At 40.5% G+C, this 26,611-nt stretch overlaps 1 protein-coding gene across 4 annotated transcripts; it reads right to left on the reverse strand.

Annotated features, from left to right (window-relative positions):
* Nucleotides 1-1,433: 1,433 nt before the first annotated feature.
* Nucleotides 1,434-26,085, reverse strand: LOC141783811 (interleukin-6 receptor subunit beta). 4 transcript variants are annotated; one of them, XM_074661336.1, is made up of 16 exons: nucleotides 25,916-26,083; nucleotides 22,253-22,400; nucleotides 19,980-20,139; nucleotides 17,839-17,904; nucleotides 16,600-16,748; nucleotides 16,349-16,512; nucleotides 15,828-15,993; nucleotides 14,601-14,683; nucleotides 14,067-14,298; nucleotides 13,596-13,784; nucleotides 10,535-10,639; nucleotides 9,293-9,439; nucleotides 4,877-5,008; nucleotides 4,664-4,760; nucleotides 4,423-4,507; nucleotides 1,434-3,273 (listed from the first exon to the last, which is right to left on the reverse strand). In XM_074661336.1, exons 2-16 carry the CDS (start codon nucleotides 22,308-22,310, stop codon nucleotides 2,542-2,544), a joined length of 2,565 nt encoding a protein of 854 aa, XP_074517437.1. In that variant the 5' UTR covers nucleotides 22,311-22,400; nucleotides 25,916-26,083; the 3' UTR covers nucleotides 1,434-2,541. The 4 variants fall into 4 exon arrangements, 3 of the variants coding, with proteins under 3 accessions (XP_074517437.1, XP_074517438.1, XP_074517439.1); XM_074661337.1 differs by having other exon boundaries at nucleotides 17,839-17,901; nucleotides 25,916-26,082; XM_074661338.1 differs by having other exon boundaries at nucleotides 14,067-14,279; nucleotides 14,597-14,683; nucleotides 25,916-26,082.
* Nucleotides 26,086-26,611: the final 526 nt, after the last annotated feature.

The following is a 26,611-nucleotide window of genomic DNA, read 5'->3' on the forward strand; positions in this document are numbered from 1 at the left end:
CTACTAGAACATATTTACATGCTTTAATGTTCAAAAAACGCTTTTGCATACCAGAAAATGTGTTACTTGGTGACATCACAACATTACGGAAAGGCGGGACTTCAATCAAGGTGTTTCAGGCAGTTCAGGAGCAGTGTTTCTGTTGGGGAGAGTAACTTCCTTTGGCGTGGACTTTGTAACTTTGCAGACCTTTTACATAAACAAAAAACTATATAAAGGAAAGGGGGAAAAGCACAAAAGCATAATAGGTCCTCTTTAAAGGCTTTTTTCCCACAGAAGACATTTTGACATGTCAGAGCAGGAAAAGTACAAGAGTAAATAATAAAATGAATAGTGGCTGAAATCCATTTAGCTGCTTCTGTGTATTGTGCATGCTGGCTCACTGCAACGCTGCCATGGCTCACTGGGAAACTTGAGAGCGGAGCCGTTGTTAATGTTAGTAGTAACACCTGTGCTTTTCCTTCAAGTCAACATGTCTGCAGCTACAAACACACTGAATAAACTGTCTAGTCTGAAGGATAACAAAGTAATCTGCTTGACTGAAAACACAAGTTATGAATCCAAATGTTCACACACACAGCAAATGTTCTGTTTTAATATGGCTCATGCATTAACTGCAATTTGCAATGCTCAAACATACCGTACAAATAATATAAACTGAAAAAAAACGTCAAACACTTGCTACAAAGATGGCTCATTATAAGGTTGAATTCCAGTCTGCAGCGTTTTAGCTATAAAAGTGGTCTGAGTCTGAGGTATGTGAGTTTTCAAAGCAACATGAGTAAACTAACAAAACTCTGAAGAGGTCACACTGCAGGTGCGTCACAGAAAAAATATGTAAATGTGGAGGGGAAGAGTCGAGACAAAATGCTACAACAAAGAGAAACAGCTGCCACCAGGAGAAGCTGACCAGCAGGGATGTATGATGGATGTAAAGCACACAGGAGGATGAAAGATGCTGTTACCTGGCAACACAATCTAGTCAGTCTTTGTTTGCAGTGTTAAGTTCATTACTTCAAAAGTCCTCTTCTCATAAAATGTTTTGGTTTTTCACTCCCCAGACGACCCAAAAGTAAAGCTTATTATTCAAGTCATGGCTTAAACATCAACAACAGCTGTGTATAGCAACGCAATGTCAAAAAACACATTATAAAACCTTCACAGTGGATCAAACATGTACAAAAATAGCACAAATATTACAGTGTCTATAAAAACTATTCATTCCCCCCACCCTTCATGTTTTGTTTTGTGAAATCCAAACAAAGTAAATGCAATAAAGAGTAATATTTCGATATTTTGAGAAATATGCTTATTGGCTTTCTTGCCTGAAGTTTCCCTTGTTTCCAGTCTTAATGCTAAGCTAAGTTAACCTTTTAAACTCTGCAATAGAAATGGTCCGCCAGAGCCTACATTGGTGTTTTTGCGTATTGTGATGTAATTTCTTGGCGTATAATCAAATGCTTCATATCCCTAAAATCTGTACAACCTAAGCTAAAAGGCTATATAAGTCAATAAACCATAATAATTGACAAAAGTATTGAAATTTTGTCATAAGTAAAAAAAAAAAAAAATGCAAAATTGGTAATGTTTTTTCATAAAATGTTACTAGATAACACATATTGATCCAAAAGATTTATAAATGTAGAAACACAAGCAAAATATTTGTTAACACTCCATAAGTTATTTGAACGGTTATTTGAGATATGCTCAGAACAAGTGCAAAGGCGTTTTGATAGTTTTGTTACGTTGCACACTTAACGTAACGTAATGACATCATCACGAGCGTACAATGTGATGACGTGAAAAACGGAAATATTAGCTTTCTGCTGCAAAAAGAATAAATGCTCTAGCTGTTAGGGTTTTTATTTTACATTGATTTAAACGGGGAAATCTGTTCCCACCGCGTGTTGTCAACGTGTATTGTTCCACACGTAACGTAATGAAATGACATCATCACGAGCGTACAACATGAGTACAAGGATGAATGCTCTAGCTATTAGGGTTTTTATTTTAGATCCATTTCACAACACAACACACTGCATAAAACACTACGTAAAGTAAAAAATATGAAAAGATAATTCATTATGTGCGCCTCCATGTTGCTGTGATGACAGGTGTTTTTATGTCGGCGAACTAGGGCTAGATAAATCTTGCCAGAGTTTCCGTTCCATTGTACTTTTCCGTGTCGTTTTTTTTTTCCCCGAGTTCCGAGTACAATAAATTCTTATTTTAAAGTAATTATACACTAAAGAAAACATATTTATTAATATTATATTCCATTTCAGCCAATAGATCCCCCGAATTGTTACACACGGTTCCTTTAAGAAATGTTTGGATACTCCACATTAAAAAATGTAAGAGGAAAAACAAACCTCTTGATCAGACTGATTTAAAAATAATTATACATTTTGTGTCTGATAGACAATCCAATCTTTGTAAAGATAAAAAAAAATAAAGTTTTAATAAAAAAATCAAAGGGTGTGCATATTTGTTTTTATCGAAACTGTAATAAAAGAAAAGTTTTATTTCCCTGGCATGAAACTAAACAGCCGCGGAGATGTAAGGATCACACTCCTCAGGACAGAGGGAGGAAACCACGTAAACAGAGTGAGAAAAAGGTGAAAACGCCGTACTAGTAAAAGTGTCTTCGGGGCGAGTGAAGGTGTCGGGCTGCAGCGAAGGGGCCGAGTTATAGAGGCTTTGTGAAAAAGGGTGTTGGGGTGACGTGACCTCAGCTGGGTGAGAAAGGAGGTAGGGGAAAGGAGAGAAGCTGCTGAAGTCAGAGATTGAGACAGGGCTCTGATGCTGGAAGTTTTTCAGTTCATCTGTTTGGGAATCAGATCTGATGGTGCTCCTGCCCTGCAGAGACCCAGACGGCTCACTGTCTCTACCTAGCTGGAGCTTAACGTCATTAACGCAGACAGAGCAGTGCTGCCAGTCATTGGATTGGAGGTCGGAGGACAATATGAGGGGTGAAGGAAGACTTTTGAGCGTCTGAGAGAAGAGGACGTTGGAGTAGACGGAGGAAAGATCAATGTAGGAGGTCGTCTTGGCTCTGGTTGAGCACTTCTTCTCAGATTTCCTGGTATTTGGAGATGTTTGGAGCCCTGAAACTGGGAGCGGCGAGAAGCAGTGAGAGAAATCTGCTTGGAGATTACTTTGATAGCTGAGGTCCTGATCCGGGTCGGAGTTCTGCAGCTCGCTCACACCGAGCAAAAAAACTTCAGAGTATTTGATTTCGGTCCTCTCAGCTATTCCAGGCCGCTTCATACTCTGAGGTGAAAAACAAAAAAAATCTAATTTTAAAATTTAGTTTGAGGATACTTTTTGAGTAACATGCAGTTTTCCACTTTCCCCCCTTTAAACCTGTAATAACTGATTTTTTTTTACCACAAGTTGTGAACACAACATTGACATATCATCTCCTTTTAAAGGTAAACTTGTTAGCAAACAGTTGCGTATTTAGGCCTACACGTCCATCAGTCACAGAGAAACATTATTCATTCATTTGGCGTTGTGTTTCTGGTCGCGGGCAACTTCCGAGTCCGAAAAGTGAAGCCAATGCTGATGTGTCTTAAACTTGCATTCTTTCTAATAGCCAGCAGGGGGCGACTCCTCTGGTTGCTTAAAGAAGTCTGATTGTATAGAGGTCTATGAGAAAATGAGCCTACTTCTCACTTGATTTATTACCTCAGTAAACATTGTAAACATGACTTTATGGTCTCAATCGATAGTTTCAAGTCTTCTTCAATACAGCATGATATTCATTTAGTAAATTACGGTCCCATTTAGAGTCAAATAGACCATAAAGCAGGGGATGCTTTAGGGCGCGGCTACCTTGTGATTGACAGGTCGCTACCACGGCGTTGTCCAGTCTGGGAGTTGCCTAAAAATGTCTATAGCTCGCTCAACCATCGCTGCTCTCTCTCTGAGAGGTGTGGCCAACTTTGAATGCTGTCTGTTTACAAACAGCAAACAACAACGATTACATATCATACCTTTAATTATTGTGCTGTACTTCCTGTGGGGACTTATATAGGTCTTTCATTGGTGATACTTTGTTTTGATTTACCAGCTAGTCTTTACTTTTGTGAATCCAGTTTCCTTGTTCTAGTGTTATTACATTTTTACTGTTGTTTATTGTATCTCATCTTTTTCTAATTTGTAATCACTACTGAATTTGTTGTTTTATCCAATAATGTTTTCACATTTTGTTGCTATGCAGTAAAAACTTCAATCCTGAAAAAAATTCTGAAAATCCTGCTTTTGTTGCCATCTGGTGGTTGAGATTTTAACCTTGTTGATTGTGTATACATGATTGTGGTTGTAGCTATGACAAGTGTTATGGTCGGTGTTTAAGTGATGGCGAATGTTAGATTTAGGAGTCAGTTGATGGGAGAGAGGTCAGGGGTCAAAGGTTACCTCCAAAGTGATTTTTGGGGTCCAGTGGGCCAAGCTGCTATTGGAAGGATCAGGGATGTCTTGACACGGCAGCTTCTGTTTCACCCTACAAGGTTATTTGTTATTATTTCATAAAATCATCAACTCATTTGAAAAAGTAGTTTTGTGCAAAGTCGGTAAAACAGTAAAAGTAGGACACTGACCTTTGTGTAGGTACAGTATATGTTTTTTTGTGTTGTTTAGTGTCATTGGTGCATCTTACATCCTACTCTGTGAAAGGCAGGTCATCAGCACCAGCGCCAGTGAAGTCAGAATGACAGGAAGGATGGCATACGTCACTATCGAGGTTTCCTCCGCGCCTTCAAACACATACACACAATGTTAAGTTAAAGATATAGCAATATATGGTTGTGTGTGTGTGTGTGTGTGTGTGTGTGTGTGTGTGTGTGTGTGTGTGTGTGTGTCCAGTCTTCACCTATGTGCACATTAGCGATGGGCCCAGCTGCTCCAGCTCCAGCGTCAGTGTTTGCCTGCATGAAGATGTCGTAGTTACCAGGAGACAAACCATCCAGAGAGTAATGGAGAGCGTGACCAGGCACAATCACTCCTGAATAAATAAGAAAAGGTGTGATGAGGTAATAAAGAATATGGATAAAAACAAAGGAAAAAAATACAAAATATAATAAAATAACTCAAATAAAATATTGCATTAAAATATCCATCTATTTTCCTTTTTTTTCTTTATTATTATTTTAACATTTTCACATTTTAATAATGTTTTATTTTTAAGTTTAATGTTGTGTTGTTGGCTCAACTGACAGCCGTAACCATCATGAAATAACTGCAGTTCCTGTCTTTTGTGCCAGAGAGCAGCAAAACGCGTTTTTAAATTCCAGTTGAAATTATTTTTTATTTTATTTTTTTTTCTATTTTCCATTTTTTGTTATTTTTTTTTCTATTTGAAATAAAAATTCCTCCGCTCATTGTTTTCCCCTCATGCCTGGCCCTAATACTTTTCGGTAAAATACGTGTATGTAACAGACAAATCAAAGGTGATATATCGTTAAAGTCATCTGCAAAGGGAAATGAAGAAAGCTACAGACTTATTCCCACATAACTACAATTTAAGTGTCGCGGACATCGCTAGACGAGCACGCATATTAAGAAAACAAAACAAGATCCAGGCGACTTGGACTACGAATTGCAAAGTATTCATTAAGTTGAATGGATCGACGCCAGAGGCAGCAAAAGTTCTCTATATAAGAGACAGCAATGAACTGGACAAATTTGGTGAATAAATGACCTGCTGCTGGGACTATCATGGAGGTAGGATTATTCCATGCAGGTTACTATCTCTACTGCATTCTAACATCTTGGAGATAACCACACAGACAATGACTAACAAACGCTCTCATTCCATATTATTTTCTGTGATTCATTTCAAACCACTAAATGTAAGAACATATTTAAAATTATGATTTTCAGCATGTTAACATCTCCTACAAAGGGCCTTATTATGGCTCATTTGAATATCTGCAGTGTCAGAAATAAGGTACATGAACTGAACAATCTCACTCAGAATAACACCATCCACATCTTGGCTGTGTCTGAGACCCACTTGGATGTAACTATCCAGAATGCTGAGGTATCTATTGATGGCTATAACATCTTCAGGAGGGACAGAAATATACATGGAGGTGGAGTAGCGATATATATAAAAAACAATTTTCCTGCAACACTGTGTGCTGAGCTCATGCCAAATAACTTAGAATCCTTATGGGTTAGAGTACATCTTCCTCACCTAAAACCAATCTTGATAGGCTGTTGCTACAGGCCTCCAGGAACTGATACTCATTATCTGAATGACTTATGTGAACTAATAGACAGAGCTGCAGATGTGAACGGTGAAATTTTCATATTAGGGGACATGAATATTGACTGGCTTGCAAGTCAATGCCCGATGAAAAAGAAGATGGTGTCACTAGTCAGTGCTTGTAATCTATCACAGATGATTTCTCAACCGACCAGAGTCTTTACTAACAGTGCTGGTCATACATCTGCCACTTGCATCGACCATATTTACACAAATGCTCCTGAGCGCTGCACTAAACCAGTCTCTCTACCTGTAGGGTTCAGTGACCATAACATTATAGCTATTACCAGGAGAACCAAAATTCCTAAATGTGGTGTCAAAATTATTAATAAGAGAATGTATAAGAAATTCATCTCAGAACGTTTTTTGGAGGATGTCAGGAATGTAAACTGGGCCGATGTGTATGCTACACAGGAGCCTGAGGCTTCTTTACATATTTTTATGAACATCTTTATGAGGATTGTCGACAACCATGCTCCCATGAAGAAGTATACTGCCAAATCCAGACCAGCTCCATGGTTGAATGAGTCTTTAAAAGACCTTATGAAACAGAGAGACAAAGCCAAATCCACATTAGCAAAGTCAGGATCTGTGGAAGACAGACTAAAATATTGTCAATTGAGAAACCAAGTGACAAAACAGAATAAAAGCATGAAAAAGGAATATTATAAAAATAAAATAAATACAGTGAAACTAGATGGTAAAGAACTCTGGAGAACCTTAAATGAAATAATGGGGAGAAATAAAACTGGGAGCCCTTCTTTTGTTCAGTCGGATGGCAGGTTTTTGACTAAACCATTTGACATAGCCAATTATTTTAATGATTACTTTGTGAATAAGGTCGATGCACTAAGGCAGAATATGAGCAGCGTGGATTCCAATACTCTCAAACTTATAAGTAACAATATAATGATTAACAAAAGTTGTTCATTTCAGTTTAACAGTGTGGATGAGAGTGAAGTAAGGAAGTTGTTAAAAGCCCTTCCTGATTATGGCTCCGTAGGCACTGATATGCTGGACAGTAAGGTACTTTGTCTCTCAGCCGACTACATTTCTGGTCCCATATGTCACATATTAAATAAATGTCTAATGGAAGGTATATATCCTAGTATTTGGAAAGAAGGTAAAATAATTCCCTTACCTAAAGATGGCAGATTAACATTTACTGGGCAGAACAGCAGACCCATCAGTATTCTCCCTGTACTAAGCAAACTGATGGAGAGAATAGTCCATTCACAAATACAAGATTACTTTGACTGTAATGGCCTGTACACTAGATTTCAACATGCTTACAGACATCACTACTCCACTTGTTCTGCACTAACGCAAATGACAGACGACTGGTTAAAAGAGATAGATAATTCTAGGATAACAGGTGCAGTGTTACTGGATTTCAGCGCGGCATTTGATGTCATAGATCATGACCTTTTAATTAATAAACTACAACGTTATGGATTTAGATCAAGTGCCATCACATTTATGAAGAATTATCTTTTATGCAGAACACAAAGGGTGTATTACAATGGCAGCATGTCTAACAGTAAAGGGCTTAACTGTGGCCTGCCGCAGGGCAGCTGTCTTGGACCTCTCCTGTACTCCATCTTCACAAATGACTTGCCATCTGTATTGCATAAAGCCAGTATACAAATGTACGCCGATGATTCCACACTGTATTACGCAGCAAATACAAGCGGCGAACTAGACCAAGTTCTATCTTCAGACCTAAACTTGGTCTACGATTGGATAAAACAAAATAAGTTGGTACTAAATATCTCAAAAACCAAATCCATTATTTTTGGATCTAATCATAAGCTGTCATCTATGCCCACAATGAATCTCTACTTGGACAGTGAACCTATACAGCAGGTGGATAAGGTCACATTACTGGGACTAACCATAGACAATCAACTGTCATGGGTCGAGCACATAGAAACAATTGTCAGGAAAATGGGAAATGGTATCTCCATGGCAAAAAAATGCCTTCCGTATGTTCCAGCGCACGTTCTGGGACAAGTAGTTAAATCTTTAAGTTTAAGCCACCTGGACTATTGCTCACCTGTATGGTCTTCTGCACCGAAAAGCATACTGCGGAAACTACAAATTGCACAAAACAGAGCTGCAAGACTTGTGTTACACTGCCCCATGAGAACGAACACAGACAGCATGCATCATAAACTGTCATGGTTACCAGTAGAGAAAAGACTTGCCTTAAGCACAGCGACATTCCTTAGTAACAGCATTTATTCTACTAAACCCGAGTTTTTATACAGTCAAATTACCAGATGCAGGGACGTTCACAGTCATTTCACTAGAACAGCAGGTGATGGCCAACTCATGTTACCTCACCCAAAATCTAATGCCTTAAAAAAGACGGTCATTTACCGCGCCATCACTCACTGGAATAGCTGCCCTCTTCACATCCGTCAATCCTCTAACAAATCCACATTCAAATACCATCTACGAATACATTACTTAAACAGCTGATCGATAGTCCAGTGTTGGTCATGTATGGTTTTCTTTGTTTTCTTTGTTCCTTTTTCCCTGATGATGGGCCTTGAGGCTAAACAAAAAAAACAAACAAAAAAAAAAAAATTGTGGAAGATTTGTGTATGAATTTGAAATTTGAAATTTATATATGTTTGAAAATTTGAGTGTTATTAGTGTAACACAAATGTGATGTTGTATATAGTATGTATGTGATAAATTAATGTACATGATTTCGGACCCCAGGAAGACTAGCTGGTGCCATTGGTATCAGCTAATGGGGATCCTTTTTAAATAAATAAATAAATAAAGTGTCAAGAAATAAGGATGAGTGTTTTCAATATTGAATATTGGATTTTGAAACAACTCCATTCAGTGAAATCAAACACTACTCTCATCCTACTCACTCAAAGACACTTTCACCAGGCCTGTTACAGTACAGTGTTTCCATTAACACACATCTGGATTCATATATGTGTAAAATTCAGGCCTGCTTTGCCTCAGCGTGCTTGAATGTGTGTGTGCATCACTCACCCCTGGCTGATTGGTTTGCTGTTGTGTAGAAGATTGTGTAGTTGCGGATGAAACCGTGAAGCAGCTCCACAGGTACAGGACTCCACCTGAGATCCACTCTGCCGCCGGAGATCTGCTGCACCTCCACTTTAGGACCAGCTGAGGGCGCTATATAGTAGCCGGGAGGGTGATCAACCACAGAACATGTTGTGAGAAGGAGGCTGGGCCTTGGAATTACTGCCAAATTACCCCAATATTTACCTCAAAATCTATCGAAAATGACTTTATTGTAAACTTTTTTAAATCATTATATGCTGAAATAGCATATAATCGTTAAAATAGAAGCAGCTTGAGAAGCAGCTGTGCGCTGCTCTTCATCGGAGGTGGAAAACTAATAGAAGACACTTCTGATCAGGCACAAATCTCACCATTGGGTGACTTATTGTCTACACAAATGTAACCTGGTGGCTGATGTCATGATTCAGGGAGTTGTTTAATAAATTTCAAATTATTTGCTAATTATTATCTATTTATCAGCAGACATGGAAATAAAGCATATCAATTAACTTTGTATTCTTTTCCTGGAAATGTAATTAAATAAATTACCAGCAATTGGGAAATAGCGGAATATAATTATTAAATAATGTTCATAATAAAGTAATCTTCGATACATTTTGAGGCTAATATTGGGGTAATTTGGAAATTTTAAATAGGATTCATGCTAGTTATCATCTAATAACCATGAAATTTGTAGACCTGTAAAATGAAGTGTTACCAAATAAATACAGAATAGAAAAAAAAAAAAATTAACAAATGGGCTTATTAATTTTTTTAAATATGTACAATGTATTTGTTTAAAATTAAATACCTTGGCATGAATGTGCAAAGACATATTAGGGGGATGTGCAAAGGTTCACAGTATTAAAAATAAAAATAATATCCAAAGAGAAAATAAAAAACTAAAACTTGTTTCTATGGTGGCATTTCTTTTATTGTAAACATCTCGTTTTGAACTCTGATATTTATGAGCTGCTTTTGCAATAGTCCCTGTAAATATACAACACTTTATAATTAATTGAACACGTCTACCTTTTTCTAGACTATACATCTGATCCAAATATAATGTAACCTTGAAGTTGTTAACGTCTGTGACCCATTTTTCCTAGATTTATCTACATCTTAAGTGGAAATGAAGCTGTCCTGGTCAGTTTGGCATAACACAATACACATACATATACATATACATATACATATATCACGTACCTCCTTGGCGTGTATAATTGTGAACTGTCCTGTTCCGCCCGGCCCCTCGTTCACCATACAGCGCTTTGACAGAAACAGCATAACGCTCCATCGGCTTTACTCCCTCTAAAACAAACAAAGATGAAAGTACTTATCAGTATTGGTATGTCTACTTGATGAATCAAAAAAATAAAAATTCTGTTTCAGGGATAGTCGCTTCATCATTTCAGATTTAAAGGTGCCGAACAGGCCAAACAGGCTATGTAAACAGAGCACAAAGAAGCTTGAATTACAAGAGAGAGTACCACTTCATTCTCTGCTCAGGTTGCCATTACTCCACTTTATCTTTACATAGCAAACAGTTGTTTGGCTGCAGAGGTTGTGCAATAGATTCATGATATGACGATCGGTCGTGCGATACGTTGCTTGCTCTTATCACTGGTTCTGTAATATGTGGTTGTGATGTGCTTTAATACATGTTGCTTTGTTTATATGCTGTCTGTTTCTTTATTACTACTACCAAAGAGTATAGAAGCAAAGAGACGAAACTCCTGTGTTGTTTTTTTTACTACAACCGCTGACGCCATTTTGGACTGAAAACGCTTATTATACATAAAATATTTTATTGTTCAACACAAGCCATTTCGGTGTAATATGACAATAAAATAGAAACAATTTTGTTTTACTTTTGTACGGCTGTGGTTTTAAGGTCTTAGGTGCCTCAAGGGGCGGCAACCCTCGAACACCGTGGTGGACACCGGTGGTCAGGGAAGCCGTCCGACTGAAGAAGGAGGCCTTCCGGGATATGTTATCTCGGAGGTCTCCGGAGGCAGTTGCAGGGTACCGACGGGCCCGAAGAGCAGCAGCCACTGCCGTGACGGAGGCAAAGCAGCGGGTGTGGGAGGAGTTCGGAGCAGCCATGGAGAAGGACTTTCGGTCGGCACCAAAGTGCTTCTGGAAAACCATCCGGCACCTTAGGAGGGGGAAACGGGGAACCATCCAAGCTGTGTACAGTAAGGATGGGACACTGTTGACCTCAACTGAGGAGGTAATCGGGCGGTGGAAGGAGCACTTTGAGGAACTTCTGAATCCGACCAATACGCCCTCTATGGTAGAGGCAGAGCTGGAAGCTGATGGGGGACCATCATCAATTACCCTGGTGGAAGTCACTGAGGTAGTCAAACAACTCCACAGTGGCAAAGCCCCGGGGGTTGATGAGATCCGCCCAGAAATGCTGAAGGCTCTGGGTGGGGAGGGGCTGTCTTGGATGACACGTCTCTTCAACACCGCGTGGAAGTCGGTGACAGTGCCTAAGGAGTGGCAGACCGGGGTGGTGGTTCCCCTTTTCAAAAAGGGGGACCAGAGAGTGTGTGCCAATTACAGGGGTATCACACTGCTCAGCCTCCCTGGTAAAGTCTACTCCAAGGTGCTGGAAAGGAGGGTTCGGCCGATAGTCGAACCTCAGATCGAAGAGGAACAATGCGGATTCCGTCCTGGCCGTGGAACAACGGACCAGCTTTTCACTCTCGCAAGGATCCTGGAGGGGGCCTGGGAGTATGCCCATCCAGTCTACATGTGTTTTGTGGACTTGGAGAAGGCATATGGAGATACTGTGGGGGGTGCTGCGGGAGTATGGGGTGAGGGGGGCACTTCTCAGGGCCATCCAATCCCTGTACGCCCAAAGCGAGAGCTGTGTTCGGATCCTCGGCAATAAGTCGGACTCGTTTCCGGTGGGGGTTGGCCTCCGCCAGGGCTGCGCTTTGTCACCAATCCTGTTCGTGATATTCATGGACAGGATATCGAGGCGTAGTCGGGTGGAGGAGGGTTTGCAGATCGGTGTGCTGAGGATCTCATCGCTGCTTTTTGCAGATGATGTGGTCCTGTTGGCATCATCGGTCTGCGACCTCCAGCACTCACTGGATCGGTTCGCAGCCGAGTGTGACGCAGTCGGGATGAGAATCAGCACCTCTAAATCTGAGGCCATGGTTCTCAGCAGGAAACCGGTGGTTTGCCTACTCCGGGTAGGGAATGAGTCCTTACCCCAAGTGAAGGAGTTTAAGTATCTCGGGGTCTTGTTCGCGAGTGAGGGGACGATGGAACGTGAGATTGGTCGGAGAATCGGAGCAGCAGGGGCGGTATTGCATTCGCTTTACCGCACCGTTGTGACGAAAAGAGAGCTGAGCCGGAAGGCAAAGCTCTCGATCTACCGTTCAATCTTCGTTCCTACTCTCACCTATGGTCATGAGGGTTGGGTCATGACCGAAAGAACGAGGTCGCGGGTGCAAGCGGCCGAAATGGGTTTCCTCAGGAGGGTGGCTGGCGTCTCCCTTAGAGATAGGGTAAGAAGCTCAGTCATCCGTGAGGGACTCGGAGTAGAGTCCTTGCTCCTTTGCGTCGAAAGGAGCCAGTTGAGGTGGTTCGGGCATCTAGCACGGATGCCTCCTGGGCGCCTCCCTTGGGAGGTGTTCCAGGCACGACCAGCTGGGAGGAGACCACGGGGAAGACCCAGGACTAGATGGAGAGATTATATCTCTACTCTGGCCTGGGAACGCCTCGGGATCCCCCAGTCAGAGCTGGTTAATGTGGCCCGGGAAAGGGAAGTTTGGGGTCCCCTGCTGGAGCTGTTGCCCCCGCGACCCGATCCCGGATAAGCGGTTGAAGATGGATGTACGGCACTTTTTAGGCGGACGTTTTACTGGCGTCCGGTAGTCGCCCTTCAGTCCAAAATGGCGGAAGCATAGCTTTGCTGCTGGGCGCTGATGTTACAATTGACTTTCACTTCTTAGCAATATATGTTCTTTGCTATGGAGGCAGCTATATGATAAGACGATATATGTCATGTGTGCAGCATTTGAGTCCAAGGAAATAAAGTGTATCGTATCGTATCGTATCGTATCGTATCGTATCGTATCGTATCGTATCGTATCGTATCGTAACGTATCGTATCGTATCGTATCATAACGTAACGTAACGTAACGTAACGTATGCTACCATATTAATGCTCTGAATTTCAAATTTAGCACCTTTAAGGCAAATGAAACATAATATTTCACACATTGAGTTGTAGGTGTTGTTGGATTACCTGTGATGACCAGCGCTGTACGGGAACTATTCAGCTTTTCCCAGTGTAGGATGCTGCTGTTTTTCTCTCTGACAGCAAACCATTCCACGACAAAGCCACTCGCTGACCAATCAACTGGAGCCGTCCAACGAACATCCAATCTACTGTCACCCAGTGGATTTACAGTGATTTGGCTCGGGGGTGGCGGCTCTGAGGGGAAAGAGTAGAACGTAAAACAGTAAAAACAAGTGCCTGATTTGAGAAGTTCAACAGTCTGATTTCAGTATTTTTTCTATTTAATGCAATAGGAGAAATGATTCATCGCTCCAGTCCAGACGAGGAGACTCCATGCAAAGGAGCACTAAAAAGCTACTTAAATGATGGCTAAATTTGTGTACGAGTAGAATTTGAGTCTTAGGTCATGATGCAGCAAAGCGTCCATGACCGCCCCTTGATGTCATGACCCATGGAGGAATTTCAGTGAGACCTTACCTGTCTCAGAAGCTCCGCTGAGCCATATTCGGGCTTCTGGAGAGGTCCCTGCAGAGGTGGAGGCCGTCAGAGCACAGGAGCATCGTCCAGCGGGCAGGAGCACGCTACAGGAAGTACTCGTATGGTGCAAACCTCTGCAGCTCATGTGGTCGTTAAGGACCTTAGCGCTTTCTGTCTGACAAGTCACATTGAAGAAGAGAACCCTGCCATTGGCTAAAAAGCGAGGCAAGGGCTGAAAACCATGAGAGAAAGTAAAAGTGAGCTGCTGTGAGATGATGCCGGTTTAAATCAAGTTATATAAACAGTTTGTATGAAATTACTATTTGCTATCTCAGTTTGGTTTTAAACTTGAATCAGACTGTAACATACAAAATTGGTAATTTCCGAGAGACATAAAAACAAATTAGGGACAGTCAGTAGGAGATGATGATTAAAAACTAATCAGATCCAAAAGTTATTAAACTGTAAAATCTCAAAGTGATAAAAGGAGTCACATTCATGACGCAAATTCAACACATGATTCAACACACACACCTTCCAGAGCAGTGAGATGAGTCTCCAGCCATTCTTGTCTGTTTGTTTCACTCGCCTCCAGAAGGCTGGTGCTGCAGATGGAGCTAGTTGATGGAAGGAGGGGAAAAATATATTTTTAAATACAGCATAACGTGTTAAGGGAATACAATGACAAGAGGGTGGTATGCATCATTTTAAACAGTTAAAACGATGGGGGGAAAAAACACATATGCCTTCTGTAGCAGCGGTAATTAGAGTGAAAGTATGAGGTTTTTTAGGGTTCATATATCTCGTTCTCTTTTACGTCACTAATTACTGATGTGTGACTATTTCCTCTAGCGTCACCATGAGGTTGACATTAGTAGTTACAAGTGTCTCTACAATTATTGGATGGATTGCCAAAAAATCATATACATAATAATAATCATATCATTCAGGTCTGCCTCAGGATTAATTGTAATAACTTTGGTAACTCCCTGAATTTTCCTCTATAGCCATCTTCTGGTCAAAATGTTCAAGTTGTCCCAATACAAATGAATATGGCCAAATACCTGAAAAAAACGCGACATTCCAATCAGCCTCAGCTGCACTTTGTGTTTACTGCTATTTAGCACATACTATTATGGTGACCTTTAACTCAAAGCACCGCTGTACCTCAGGACACCCTCACAGAGGCAGACTCTTTTCAATGCAGAACTTTTACTGTAGCAGAGTATTTTTTACAGTGTGGTATTAGTAGGGTCTCATTAAACTAGAACTACCACCTCGCGGTTGTATGCCTCCGCCAACAAGTCAAGTTGCAGTTTACATACAAGTCTGTCCAAAATTGTCATAATTAGCATATGAATTCTTGAGTTATGGCCAAAAAATTTTGTGTTTGTGTTGTGTGAGGTCACAGAGCCCTTGACATTTGACCTCTGGCCACCAATATCTAATCAGTTCATCCTTGAGTCCAAATTTGATGAAATTCCCTCCAGGGGTTCCTGAGATATTGCACTCACAAGAATGGGACGGACGGACGGACGGACAACCCGAAAACATAATACCTCCGGCCAGCGATATCTTTTTCCTACTACTGCGAAGGCATGACCCACCCTACTCTGCCAATCTCACTCCAACCTAACCAACCCAACCAACGCAGGCAACAAGTTTTGGCCGATCATAGCAGGATTGGATGCATTAAAAAAAAGAGAACCCACAAGTTGCGAAAACGCTATTCACAAGTTTGCCAACTTTGTTTCCCCTCACCATCCTCTCCTGTCTTTCCCTCGCGGGCGTTGCTCCACGGGCTCCAGGGACTCTCCGGGCCCCTGTAGTGGTGACGAAGCCTGACTGTGTACGAAGTGTCAGGCCTGAAGAGACAAACCAGGAAGCTGGTGTCATTCACTATCACAGTTTCCACCTGAGCATCGGACTGTATGGGAAAGAAAAATAGGACAAAGTAGGTGAGGATTTTAACTTGAGAGGAAGCTACACATCCGTCTTTGTTATGTCTGTATTCATTAAAGGTGCTTCATGAAGCATTTTAATAATAAACAGTGTATTTATTAACCAGGCAAGGAAGCCAGGCAGCTTTTTACATTGTGTGCCACTCTCTTTAACATTACACAACATTAAAAGGGCCTGTGAGGAAAGACAAAACAGGATGTTGTGACTGAGAAACGGCACCACTGATATGCTTCACCTTGCGCCTTTACTTTATGAATGAATGTGTTCCTTCATGCAGGTGTGTGTGGTTTTGTGTTTCGGCGTATTTGGGAGTGGCAGACCTGCTCCTGTGCTGTGAACTGTATTTGAGATTTCAGGTCTCCAGCTTCTATATCATTTTTGGACAGAGGAAAGTGGTCCAACAAGTAGCTCCAGGTTACATTCAGACACTCAGGTCTCCCACTGACTGCCTTCACGCTGTTCAAAAGGACTGGAGGTAACATCACTGAGAAAGACAGGGAGAAAAGAGGTGAAAAAGAAGTAAGAGAGGAACAATAAGGGGTGCAAGAAAGGGGAAGGACAACCACCTCACCTTCAGTCCTACCAGATTGACACCGAGGTATGCTCTGGTTGCGACCGTGTGATGTGATGATGATGCAAAAGCAGTTTCTCACGCAGGTGCTGATGAATTGTGCCGTGCAGCTGGTGCCAGACGTGGTGCAGGTGAACATCTTCGCAGATCTGTTTGTTGGTTTGTGAAACACAAACACCAATTAGGGCTGTCAAAGTTAACGTGATAATAACGCGTTAAGGCAAATTCGTTTTAATGCCACCGATTTCTTTAACGCATTAACGCAATTTGCGAATTTTAGGTTGTAGCTGGCTCAGTTTTAAAGCTAGAGGTGAGAATACTGGCATCCTATGAAACTTGAAAACCTAAAGAATCCTTTGTCTAAATCCATGTCATACTAGCTTGTAGGCTTATACGCTAAATAGGTTAAATAATGCTCCAAACTTACGCTAAATTTTGTAGAGGAAAAACTGGCATGGCCATTTTCAAAGGGGTCCCTTGACCTCTGACATTAAGATATGTGAATGAAAATGGGTTCTATGGGTAACCACGAGTCTCCCCTTTACAGACATGCCCACTTTATGATAATTACATGCAGTTTTGGGCAAGTCATAGTCAAGTCAGCACACTGACACACTGACAGCTGTTGTTGCCTGTTGGGCTTCAGTATGCCAAGTTATGATTTGAAGTTCATCTGAGTCCCTCCCTGGACGCAATAGTCAACAAGCAGATATAACACACAAACAGGTACGAAACCACAAGTCCTAATAGATGCATGCTCCGTCACGCAAATGGATATGCATGTACATGTTTCAGATGAGCCTCAGTCTCACACACACACATCACAACATGTTGCGCAGAAATGTCTGCCCTCTCATATCCTGTTGAAATGCAATATTGCAACTATTTTTGGTTAAAAAAAAAGAAAAAAAGATCACACAATATTACCCAACAAACAGATAGTGTGGTGGAAGCTGCATGACTCTTATCATCTCAGTGCATCAAACCACCGTCAACGCCTCACGCGAATGTGAGATTCAAAGCTGATTACAAACTCAAGCATTTGCATACTGCATACAGAATTATTATCAAAGAAAAATGCTGGCACGAACTGTTTGTAATGGGTGAAGAGGAACTTGGCTAAACCAATTTGATATATAATTTGAAATCTGTCATACACACTGAGTAGTCCCTTTATGCTACACAAGAAAAACTATTTGTTTTATGTTGGACTATAGAGGATGAGTTTAGAGGTCTTACAGGAAAGAAGCTGCTCCGTTGTCTGGTGAGAAGCTGCTCTGTCTGGTGCACACGTCACTCGGCCTTCTGGTAGAGAAATAAATGTTGGGTTAATGAGCAGCATGTTGGAATGAAAAGTTGTGAACCTAACTGCATATTCTCTGGATTATTCTTGAGATAAAAGAACTTTTGTCACACTAGATTTTGAAAGAAACCAACCTTAGTTAGGTTTTTAAGGTACAATACTACGAGGCAATCAGTAAAAATGTGTAAAAAAGCTCAGCTTTTCAAGTGTAACATAAACTGAACGTACCATATGAGACAGCAAAGGTACAGCTAAGACACTATCAGACCGTCTGTTTCCTGCTTATCTGCTTACCAGCTTACTCAGGGGAACATTTCAGCTCTATAGAAAGTCTGAACTTCACAGGCTGCAGACGTGTACAATGAAAGCTGTTTCTCAAGTTGAATTTTACTGTCATAAAAAGAGTAAATTAAAACGGTTTGTCATCCTCTCTCTAGTAACTGTCCCAACTTATTACTAATAATAACTGATTTACTTGTTTGACAAACTCTTACAAAATGATTGGCTGCACAAATTTTAAACAAATTAAGGAACTTCTTAAACAAAATTGAAGTGCGTTGCTGACAAATCTGCAGTTTCACAGAGTGAGTCGTCTGCTATTTAGATATCTATATGACAGGTGACGAATTAAAGGATGTTAAAATAGTCCCCCCGGCTCTTGGTTGAGTAACGTTTGTTGAGAAATACAGTGCCCAGCTGCTTTAGAAACTGCTTTTAAGCCTTTTGCAAAAGCAAAACTACAGTCGTGACGTCAGAAAGTATTGACAGATGGACAAACACATTGTATGTGAATGAATATAAACATGAATATTGAAATTATAGAGACACACAAGCCTTTATCCTTTAAAGGAAACAAACGGAATAAATGAGTGGAGAAACAATAGATGCAAATGCTTCCACACAGGGCACAATGGCTCACTGAATGGGTGATGAGTATGAAAATCATATGCTGTGGCCTTCACAAACACCAGATCCCAGTTGAAGACTTACTAAAGTGTTTGACAGCATCTCCACCATCAAAAACAATTAAATACCATCATATATTTTTAAAGAATGGTGTTCATCCCTGCAGTAAGACTGCCAGAGACTTGGATAATCTATGACAAGGAGCACTGCAGCTCTCACGAAGGCTTTTTTCAAGGGCTGTCAAAGTTAAAGCGATAATAACGCAAATTTGTTTTAACGCCACTAATATATTTAACGCATTAGCGCAACTTGCGGGCTCAGTTTTAAAGTTTGATGTGGAGATACTGGTATCATATGAAAATGAAAAAAACTAAGGAATCCATTAGTACCAACCATGTCATACTAGGAGGCTAAATAATGCTCCAAACTTACGCAAAATTTTGGCGAGGAAAAACTGGCATTGCCTTTTTCAAAGGGGTCCCTTGACCTCTGACCTCAAGATATGTGAATGAAAATGGGTTCAATGGGTACCCACGAGTCTCCCCTTTACAGACATGCACACTTTATGATAATCACATGCAGTTTTGGGGCAAGTCATAGTCAAGTCAGCACACTGACACACTGACAGCTGTTGTTGCCTGTTGGGCTGCAGTTTGCCATGTTATGATTTGAGCATATTGTTTATGCTAAATGCAGTACCTGTGAGGGTTTCTGGACAATATTTGTCATTGTTTTGTGTTGTTAATTGATTTCCAATAATAGATATATACATACATTTGCATAAAGCAAGCATATTTGCCCACTCCCATGTTGATAAGAGTATCAAATACTTGACAAATATTCCTTTAAGGTACATTTTAAACAGATAAAAAATGTGCGATTAATTTGTGATTAATCGTGATTAACTATTCTAATCGATTGACAGCCCTACTTTTTTCCCTTTAATTTGTCACCCATCTGTAAATCTATCTATGTACTGATTAAACATCATTCAGGTTGGAGAATAAACTCTGTTTTTACTAGATCAAAGTCAAACATTGACTACACAAATAAAATGACTTTTTTCAGTAAAGTATTGTGAAAGAAAACACCGGTATCAGTCAAACAACATAACAAACATTATAAAGTGCTGACGCTGAAGCATTTCCAACATATTAAAGTTTTGCCTCACACAAGCACCAGATGGACTTGCAGAGTGTAGTTCGTCTTTGGGGTGTCCCCAGCCTCCCAGCGGCAGGTGACATTAGCTCTATGCAGGAACACACAGCCAATCAGCCGCGGGGGTCGGGGGTCGGCCTCGGAGGTTGTAACGGCGACGGCTGGAGGCAAGGCTGAAGATGGAGAGAGGATGGAGTTAACGGCACGAAGGGAAAGATACTGAAAGTCCTCTATGAGGAAGTTTGGAGATTATGGTTCATAAAGATATAAGTATATTTTATGTAATGCACAAGCAGTGGTTTAAAAAACACCTTCATGCAGAACATGCTTTTTAGAATATAAGTAAATAAATAATGAAAAAAAAGAGCAGGGGACAGATTATATATAAGTGAATCTGTTCCATGAGTCAACTGTTGCGAAACGTTGGCACAAATCCTTATTCAAATCCAAACTTATTACCACGAACCACGTGGGATGCAAATACTGTCAATATTTATGAATGTGATGCCGTTGCCATCTGGCCTGAGGTTTAAACAGAAGCTCATATTATACAAGACCGAACAAGATGTTTGGCTTGATTGGTGTGACTTTTGAGACTCATCAACATGATCATACTACAGTACGTCTTACAGTACATACCGGTAGCCTGAGTGCATACTTTTTAACACATATGTTGGCCCCTTTTTCTGTTGGAGGAACCTTTTTAGTTAATTTAACTTTAACTGTGCCACAATTCTGCTGGTTCAATGCTTCATTTGTTCCTGGTGGTCAATCTTTGCTATTATTTACATTTTTATCTTTTACTTTTTTTATGTTTTTGCTCTTGAAATTTGAGAAATAAAGTGCTAATTTTGCCTCACTCAATTTTACTGTCTCTTTAAAGCGGCACTAATCAGTTTTTTTGGGGGCCAACTTGCAGACAGAACTCAACAAAAAGCTGAACATCACATATTCTATGCTTGACAGCCTACTGAGTTTCTATTTACCAGACATACTGATGAACTTTATCTGTGACAACCAGATAAACAAGTCAGACTACTGTTGATGTATTGTTAACAAATAATCATCCCTCTCTCAACCCAACATGTATTCATACCTACTCGTCCCTCCCTTGGCGTGACCTTCTAATGCACTGAGTAGCCCAGCACATCATACTACGGTATGAAGCTCAACTACGATCGCAGCAAACACATAGAATTGAAACACAAACACTTGCTTTGGTGCAAAACATAATGGTTTGGCTTAAAATTACTACATTTGTAAAGTGAAAGTGAAACTTAACTTTGTGAACACAAAGACTAATAACATGTTGGTTTCACACGGGACACAAACAGCGGTCTTCTGGATGAAAGCGTCGTGTTTGTTGGACCCGTCCCACACTCCCTGACCACTTTCTCTGAGCGTTTAATACTGACGCGGATGGGTTTACATTGTAGGTACTTGAAAGCCCACTGCGTCTCATACAGACACTAAAAGGTGCTTTGTGCGTCGGTATCACACGGCTGGCATGACCAGCCCATTCTCATTCCCAAGGCGCCAAATATTGACGCTTTCTCACAGCCGTAAGTGATCAATACTGCCGCACAAGGCACCCTTTAGCGGATAGTCTGATAAAGCCGTCCCAACCAATGGCATCTTCGCGGAAGCGCAACACCCACCCTCCAGTTCCCACTCAGGTAAACACTGTTATCGATGTCAGCCCTTTCGTCGTGGTTTCCACTGTTTAGCGCTGTTAGCACCGTTAGCTGCGGCTCGCCGTCGTCATGTTGCGACGCAATAGAAATGCTCCCAATCCCATATTTAGCACCTTTAAAGAGTGAAGGAGACACACAGGGTGGGAGGAAGGAGTGGCGGATGGGTCCAACAACACAGGGCTTACATCCAGGAGACCGCAGTTCGTGTCCTGTGCGTCAAGGTTCACTTTCAAGTTACAATCAGCTGTTCGTTTGTGTCCCGTGTTCACAACGTCAAGACATTTTCACTCTACAAACGTACTAATTAAACCCAACCATGTTGTTTTTTCCTAACCCTCAGTGGTTTTGTTGCCTAAACCTAAGCAAGTGTTTTTGTTAATTCACAACATTAAGCATACTCAAGTAAGCAAGCGAAATGTGACGCCGAGGGGTCTAACAAAGCGTCAGTATTTGACGGGGTTTGGATGAGAACATGTTGGCGTGACAAAGCGTCGGTATTTGACGTCCTGGGAATGAGAACAGGCTGTGTCACCTCACTGGGTCTCCCTCAGTCAGTCTGCTCTGGATTTAGAAAAAGCAAAAACAAAGTTACCCATGGCGAGTCCGGCCCCCAGCAGGCAGATCCACAGCACAGCCGGGCCCCGCTCCATGAACACCACCTGGTCTCTGCTGGCAGTGCAACCCTGATCACTTTACCTCATCACACCACCAGCGACTCAAGGACCCTGCACACTGAACAGCTAAAGAAAAACAGGATGTCCAAGAATGACTCAGTTTAGTGTTTACATTTCATCAATTTACTTGGAATATTTTCCTGTGTATAAAACAAATTTCACTACAATATTTTTAGAGTTTTGTGCCCTCAAGCTGTGTTCCCACATTATTTCTCCACTTGGCTTTGCCACATAGGAAATGTGTCAAACAACATGAAGTGCAGCAGTTTGACCAAGTAGAGACAATTTGATTTTGATTTGTGTGTGTGGTGGGTTAATTAGTGCTTTTTGAAAAGAACAATGTATTAGGGTCCTGGGGGACCTGGAGGAAAAACTCATACTGAATTTTTGTTTTACACAATATGCAAATTTACTGTAACTTTCCTAAAATAATAGTAATCTGATTATTTTTCTTCAGATGACATAAATTACATTGCAAGATGTATATGTATATGGAGTATAGCGAACGACTGGACCAAGTAAAGCGACCGACTGGGTCGACTCGGTGGAATATAGCGACCGACTGGGTCGAGTATAGCGAGCGACTAGGTTGAGCGAGCGAGCAACTGGGTCGAGTATAGCGACCGACTGGGTCGACTGGGTGGAGTATAGCGACAGACTGGGTCAACTAGGTGGAGTATAGCGACAGACTGGATCGAGCGAGTGACTGGGTCGAGTATAGCGAGCGACTAGGTTGAGCGAGCGAGCAACTGGGAGGAGTATAGCAACCGACTGGGTGGAGTATAGCGACTGACTGGGTCGAGTATAGCGACTGACTGGGTCGAGTATAGCGACCGACTGGGTCGAGTAGGTGGAGTATAGCGACCGACTTGGTCAACTAGGTGGAGATTAGCGACCGACTGGGTCAACTTCGGTGGAATATAGCGACAGACTGGATCGAGCGAGCGACTGGGTCGAGTGTAGCGAACGTCTGGGTTGAGCGAGCGAGCAACTGGGTGGAGTATAGCGACCGACTGGGTCGAGTAGGTGGAGTATAGCGACCGACTGGGTCGACTAGGTGGAGTATAGCGACAGACTGGGTCGAGCGAGAAACTGGGTTGCGTATAGCGACCAACAGGGTCAAGCAAGCGAGCGACTGTCAAAAGCACCCAATTGCAGCCTATTCAGTTGAAACAGATAAATAACATGTTTGCTATGTGTACTAGTAACACAAACTATCAGGGGGGGTAGGGGCACTCTGTCAGTCATTTTGAAGGAGATAGACACAGGTTTCCTCATGTGCTCTGTCTATTTTCATTTTACACAACATGCAAATCAACCGTAACATTCCTAAAATAATAATCTTTTTTCTTTTTTTCATCAGATGACATTAAATACATAATGCGTTTTCAGAAGAAATAGGCCAAGTTAACATTTTGCTATGATGGTTGTTTCTTACAGTAGTTTATTCTTGGGTCCCCAGTCGGTGGTCATTGTATAGGTTAATAGGATGACGGTTAACTCAGACTCATCATGTTGGTGCTACAAACATGAGGGAGCAGCCTCAGATCAGGGACAGGTTTATTATCAGGCACACCTGTAAAATCTAAAATAAAAGTTCTGAAATAAATCCCATCTTTGTAAAGCTTATAACACTCAGATTGTGGTGACCCTGAGTGAGAGGTGTTGATTCAGCTCATTTTTTGTTGGTTGTGGTTGCAACTTAATGTTGCAGCTGGTTGAGGTGATGTTAATATAATTTTATAATATTATTATAGCTGGGTACTTTAATCTACAGATGTCCATTGTCTTTTCTACTTATAATAATGAAAATAAGGACTGCTAATATTCCTTGTTTTCACTTCATTGATCAACTATTTTCTCAATTAATCAATGCATCGTTTAGTCTTTGAAATGTCAGAAAATGGTGAAAATGTCCTTCATAAGGTCCTTGATTCCAAGATGACACCATACTATCAATATGTATTATTACATAAATTATTCTATTATCATTTAAAGCACTTTAACTATTATTTTATTTATATATTTGTAACATTTAAGTTGCTATTTCATGTCCGCTTAGCCCAGGGGTCAGCAACCTTTACTGTCAAAAGAGCCATTTTAGGCAAAAAACAAATAAAAATAAAATCTGTCTGGAGCCGTAAAACATTTGAGCATTATTTTGATGAGGGTAACACAGTTTATAGTCTAAGTATATAGTATATAAGTTTAATGCAATGAGGGCCAAAGTGCAAATGTAGTATTAGGGTCACATTGAGGGAACAAAATATGAAATTATTACGTTATATTACGAGAATAAAGTCATAACTTAAAGGGACTGTTTGTAACTTCTTGCAGGTATAAATCACCCGGGTCGGTGTCCCATGCGCGCTTGCATATGCGTGCACACTACACACTGCAGGAGAGTTAGATTAGCTCTGAGAATATCTAGTGAGTGGACGTTTGTGCAGAAATAAATGCCGCAGCTCCTCCAGACCAACAGAGGTTTTCCGTGTCTTGTGAAGCGACGGAGCTCCACAGCGAGAAACGTTATCGTCTCTTAAAAAGCAATTCTGATTCTTACAAACAGTCCCTTTAACAAGAAAAAACAGTCGTAATATTACGAGAATGAAGTCATAACTTTACGAGAAAAAGTTGTAATATTACAAGAATGAAGTCATAACTTTACCAGAAAAAAGAAAATAACTTAAAATTACTACTTTAATTACTACTTTATAATATTATGACTTTATTCTCAATTCTACGACTTTTTTTCTTGTAAACTTATGACTTTATTCTCGTAATATTATGACTTTATTCTCGAACTCTCAGCTCTGGAATGGTTGGCAGACCCCTGCCTTAGCCTATAAGAGTAATTATAGTTCCTCTCTTATCTTCCTGTCATTGTTTTGCAAGAGACAACATTGAGTGTTGCAGACTCAGATGTGCAACAATTGTAGTCTGCTGCTAGTTGGATGTCTTTCTGTGTTGATGTTGATAAAGAAGATTATCTAAACACAAGAGAGAACAACTAAGAAAGTAGCTTCTTTCTTAGACATTTGAAAATATTGTAACCTAGGTTACAATATTTTCAAATGTCTTTTTTTTTTTTCTCACCCACCAGCAGTTCAAAACACAATTACATTCAATGTTCAAGGATATAAACACAGAAAAGTAAAGATTGAACATGCAAACTTTTGGTATATTTGCTTGAAAAACATTATGAACGAGTTAATTGATTATCAGAATTGTTGCAGTGTAATTTTCTATCAACCAACAGCTTAATCAATTAATCTTTTCAACCAGTTAAAGAAAAGTCAACACAAATAAACTATTAAAATGTAATAATTTAAAAATAAACTTAAAGTTAAAAAATGTCATTAATTCCCTAAACAACAAAGGAGTTTAGTTAGTAAGAATACATATATCTTTAAAGTACAACCTTTGTCTATTTATTGAAGAGTTAATCATCAATGCATTTAAACTACAACATGCTCAGCCTCCTGTTTCACACAATAACGCGAGACTTTCACGGTAAAGTTCAGAGACTTAAATGAAACGCATGACTGGAGAAGGTTTGAGCCAAAATCTCGTGCACTTACCGGTGAGAGCTCGGACAACATGCGCGTCTCAGTAGAGATTGAGTAGCAGCAGCAGCAGCAGCAGCCTCTCAGCTGGTGAGCACATCTGTTCCGCCTCGCTGCTCGTCACGGTTCCAAAGCTGAGGTTCAGGGTCCACAAGAGGATCGTGGGAATCCTTCCGCGGAGGTCTGAAATGAGGATTTGATTATACAAGTATTTAGTTCACATGCTATTTAAAGAACTAAACAATGAAAATAATGTTTTTTGTTTTTTTTAATTAAATACACTTTCCCCACTCTCAGTGGATTCCACACAGTTTAGACAAAACTTCAAATGATTCACTCTTTGATTAAAGCTGCAGTCGGTAATTTTGAGCAAATAAGTTATTTTTTATATGACTGCCAATATATTAATAATAATTAGGGCTGTCAATCGATTAAAACATTTAATCACGATTAATCGCAAATTAATTGCAAATTTTTTATCTGTTCAAAATATATCTTAAAGGGAGATTTTTATCTTTATTTATTATTTAATATCAACATGGGAGTGGGCAAATATGCTGCTTTATGCAAAAGTATGTATATATTTATTATTAGAAATCAATTAACAAAACAAAACAATGACAAATATTGTCCAGAAACCCTCACAGGTACTGCATTTAGCATAAAAAATATGCTCAAATGACAACATGGCAAACTCAAGCCCAACATGCA

Source organism: Sebastes fasciatus, chromosome 15 (assembly GCF_043250625.1).
Source record: "Sebastes fasciatus isolate fSebFas1 chromosome 15, fSebFas1.pri, whole genome shotgun sequence".
Lineage (NCBI taxonomy): Eukaryota > Metazoa > Chordata > Actinopteri > Perciformes > Sebastidae > Sebastes > Sebastes fasciatus.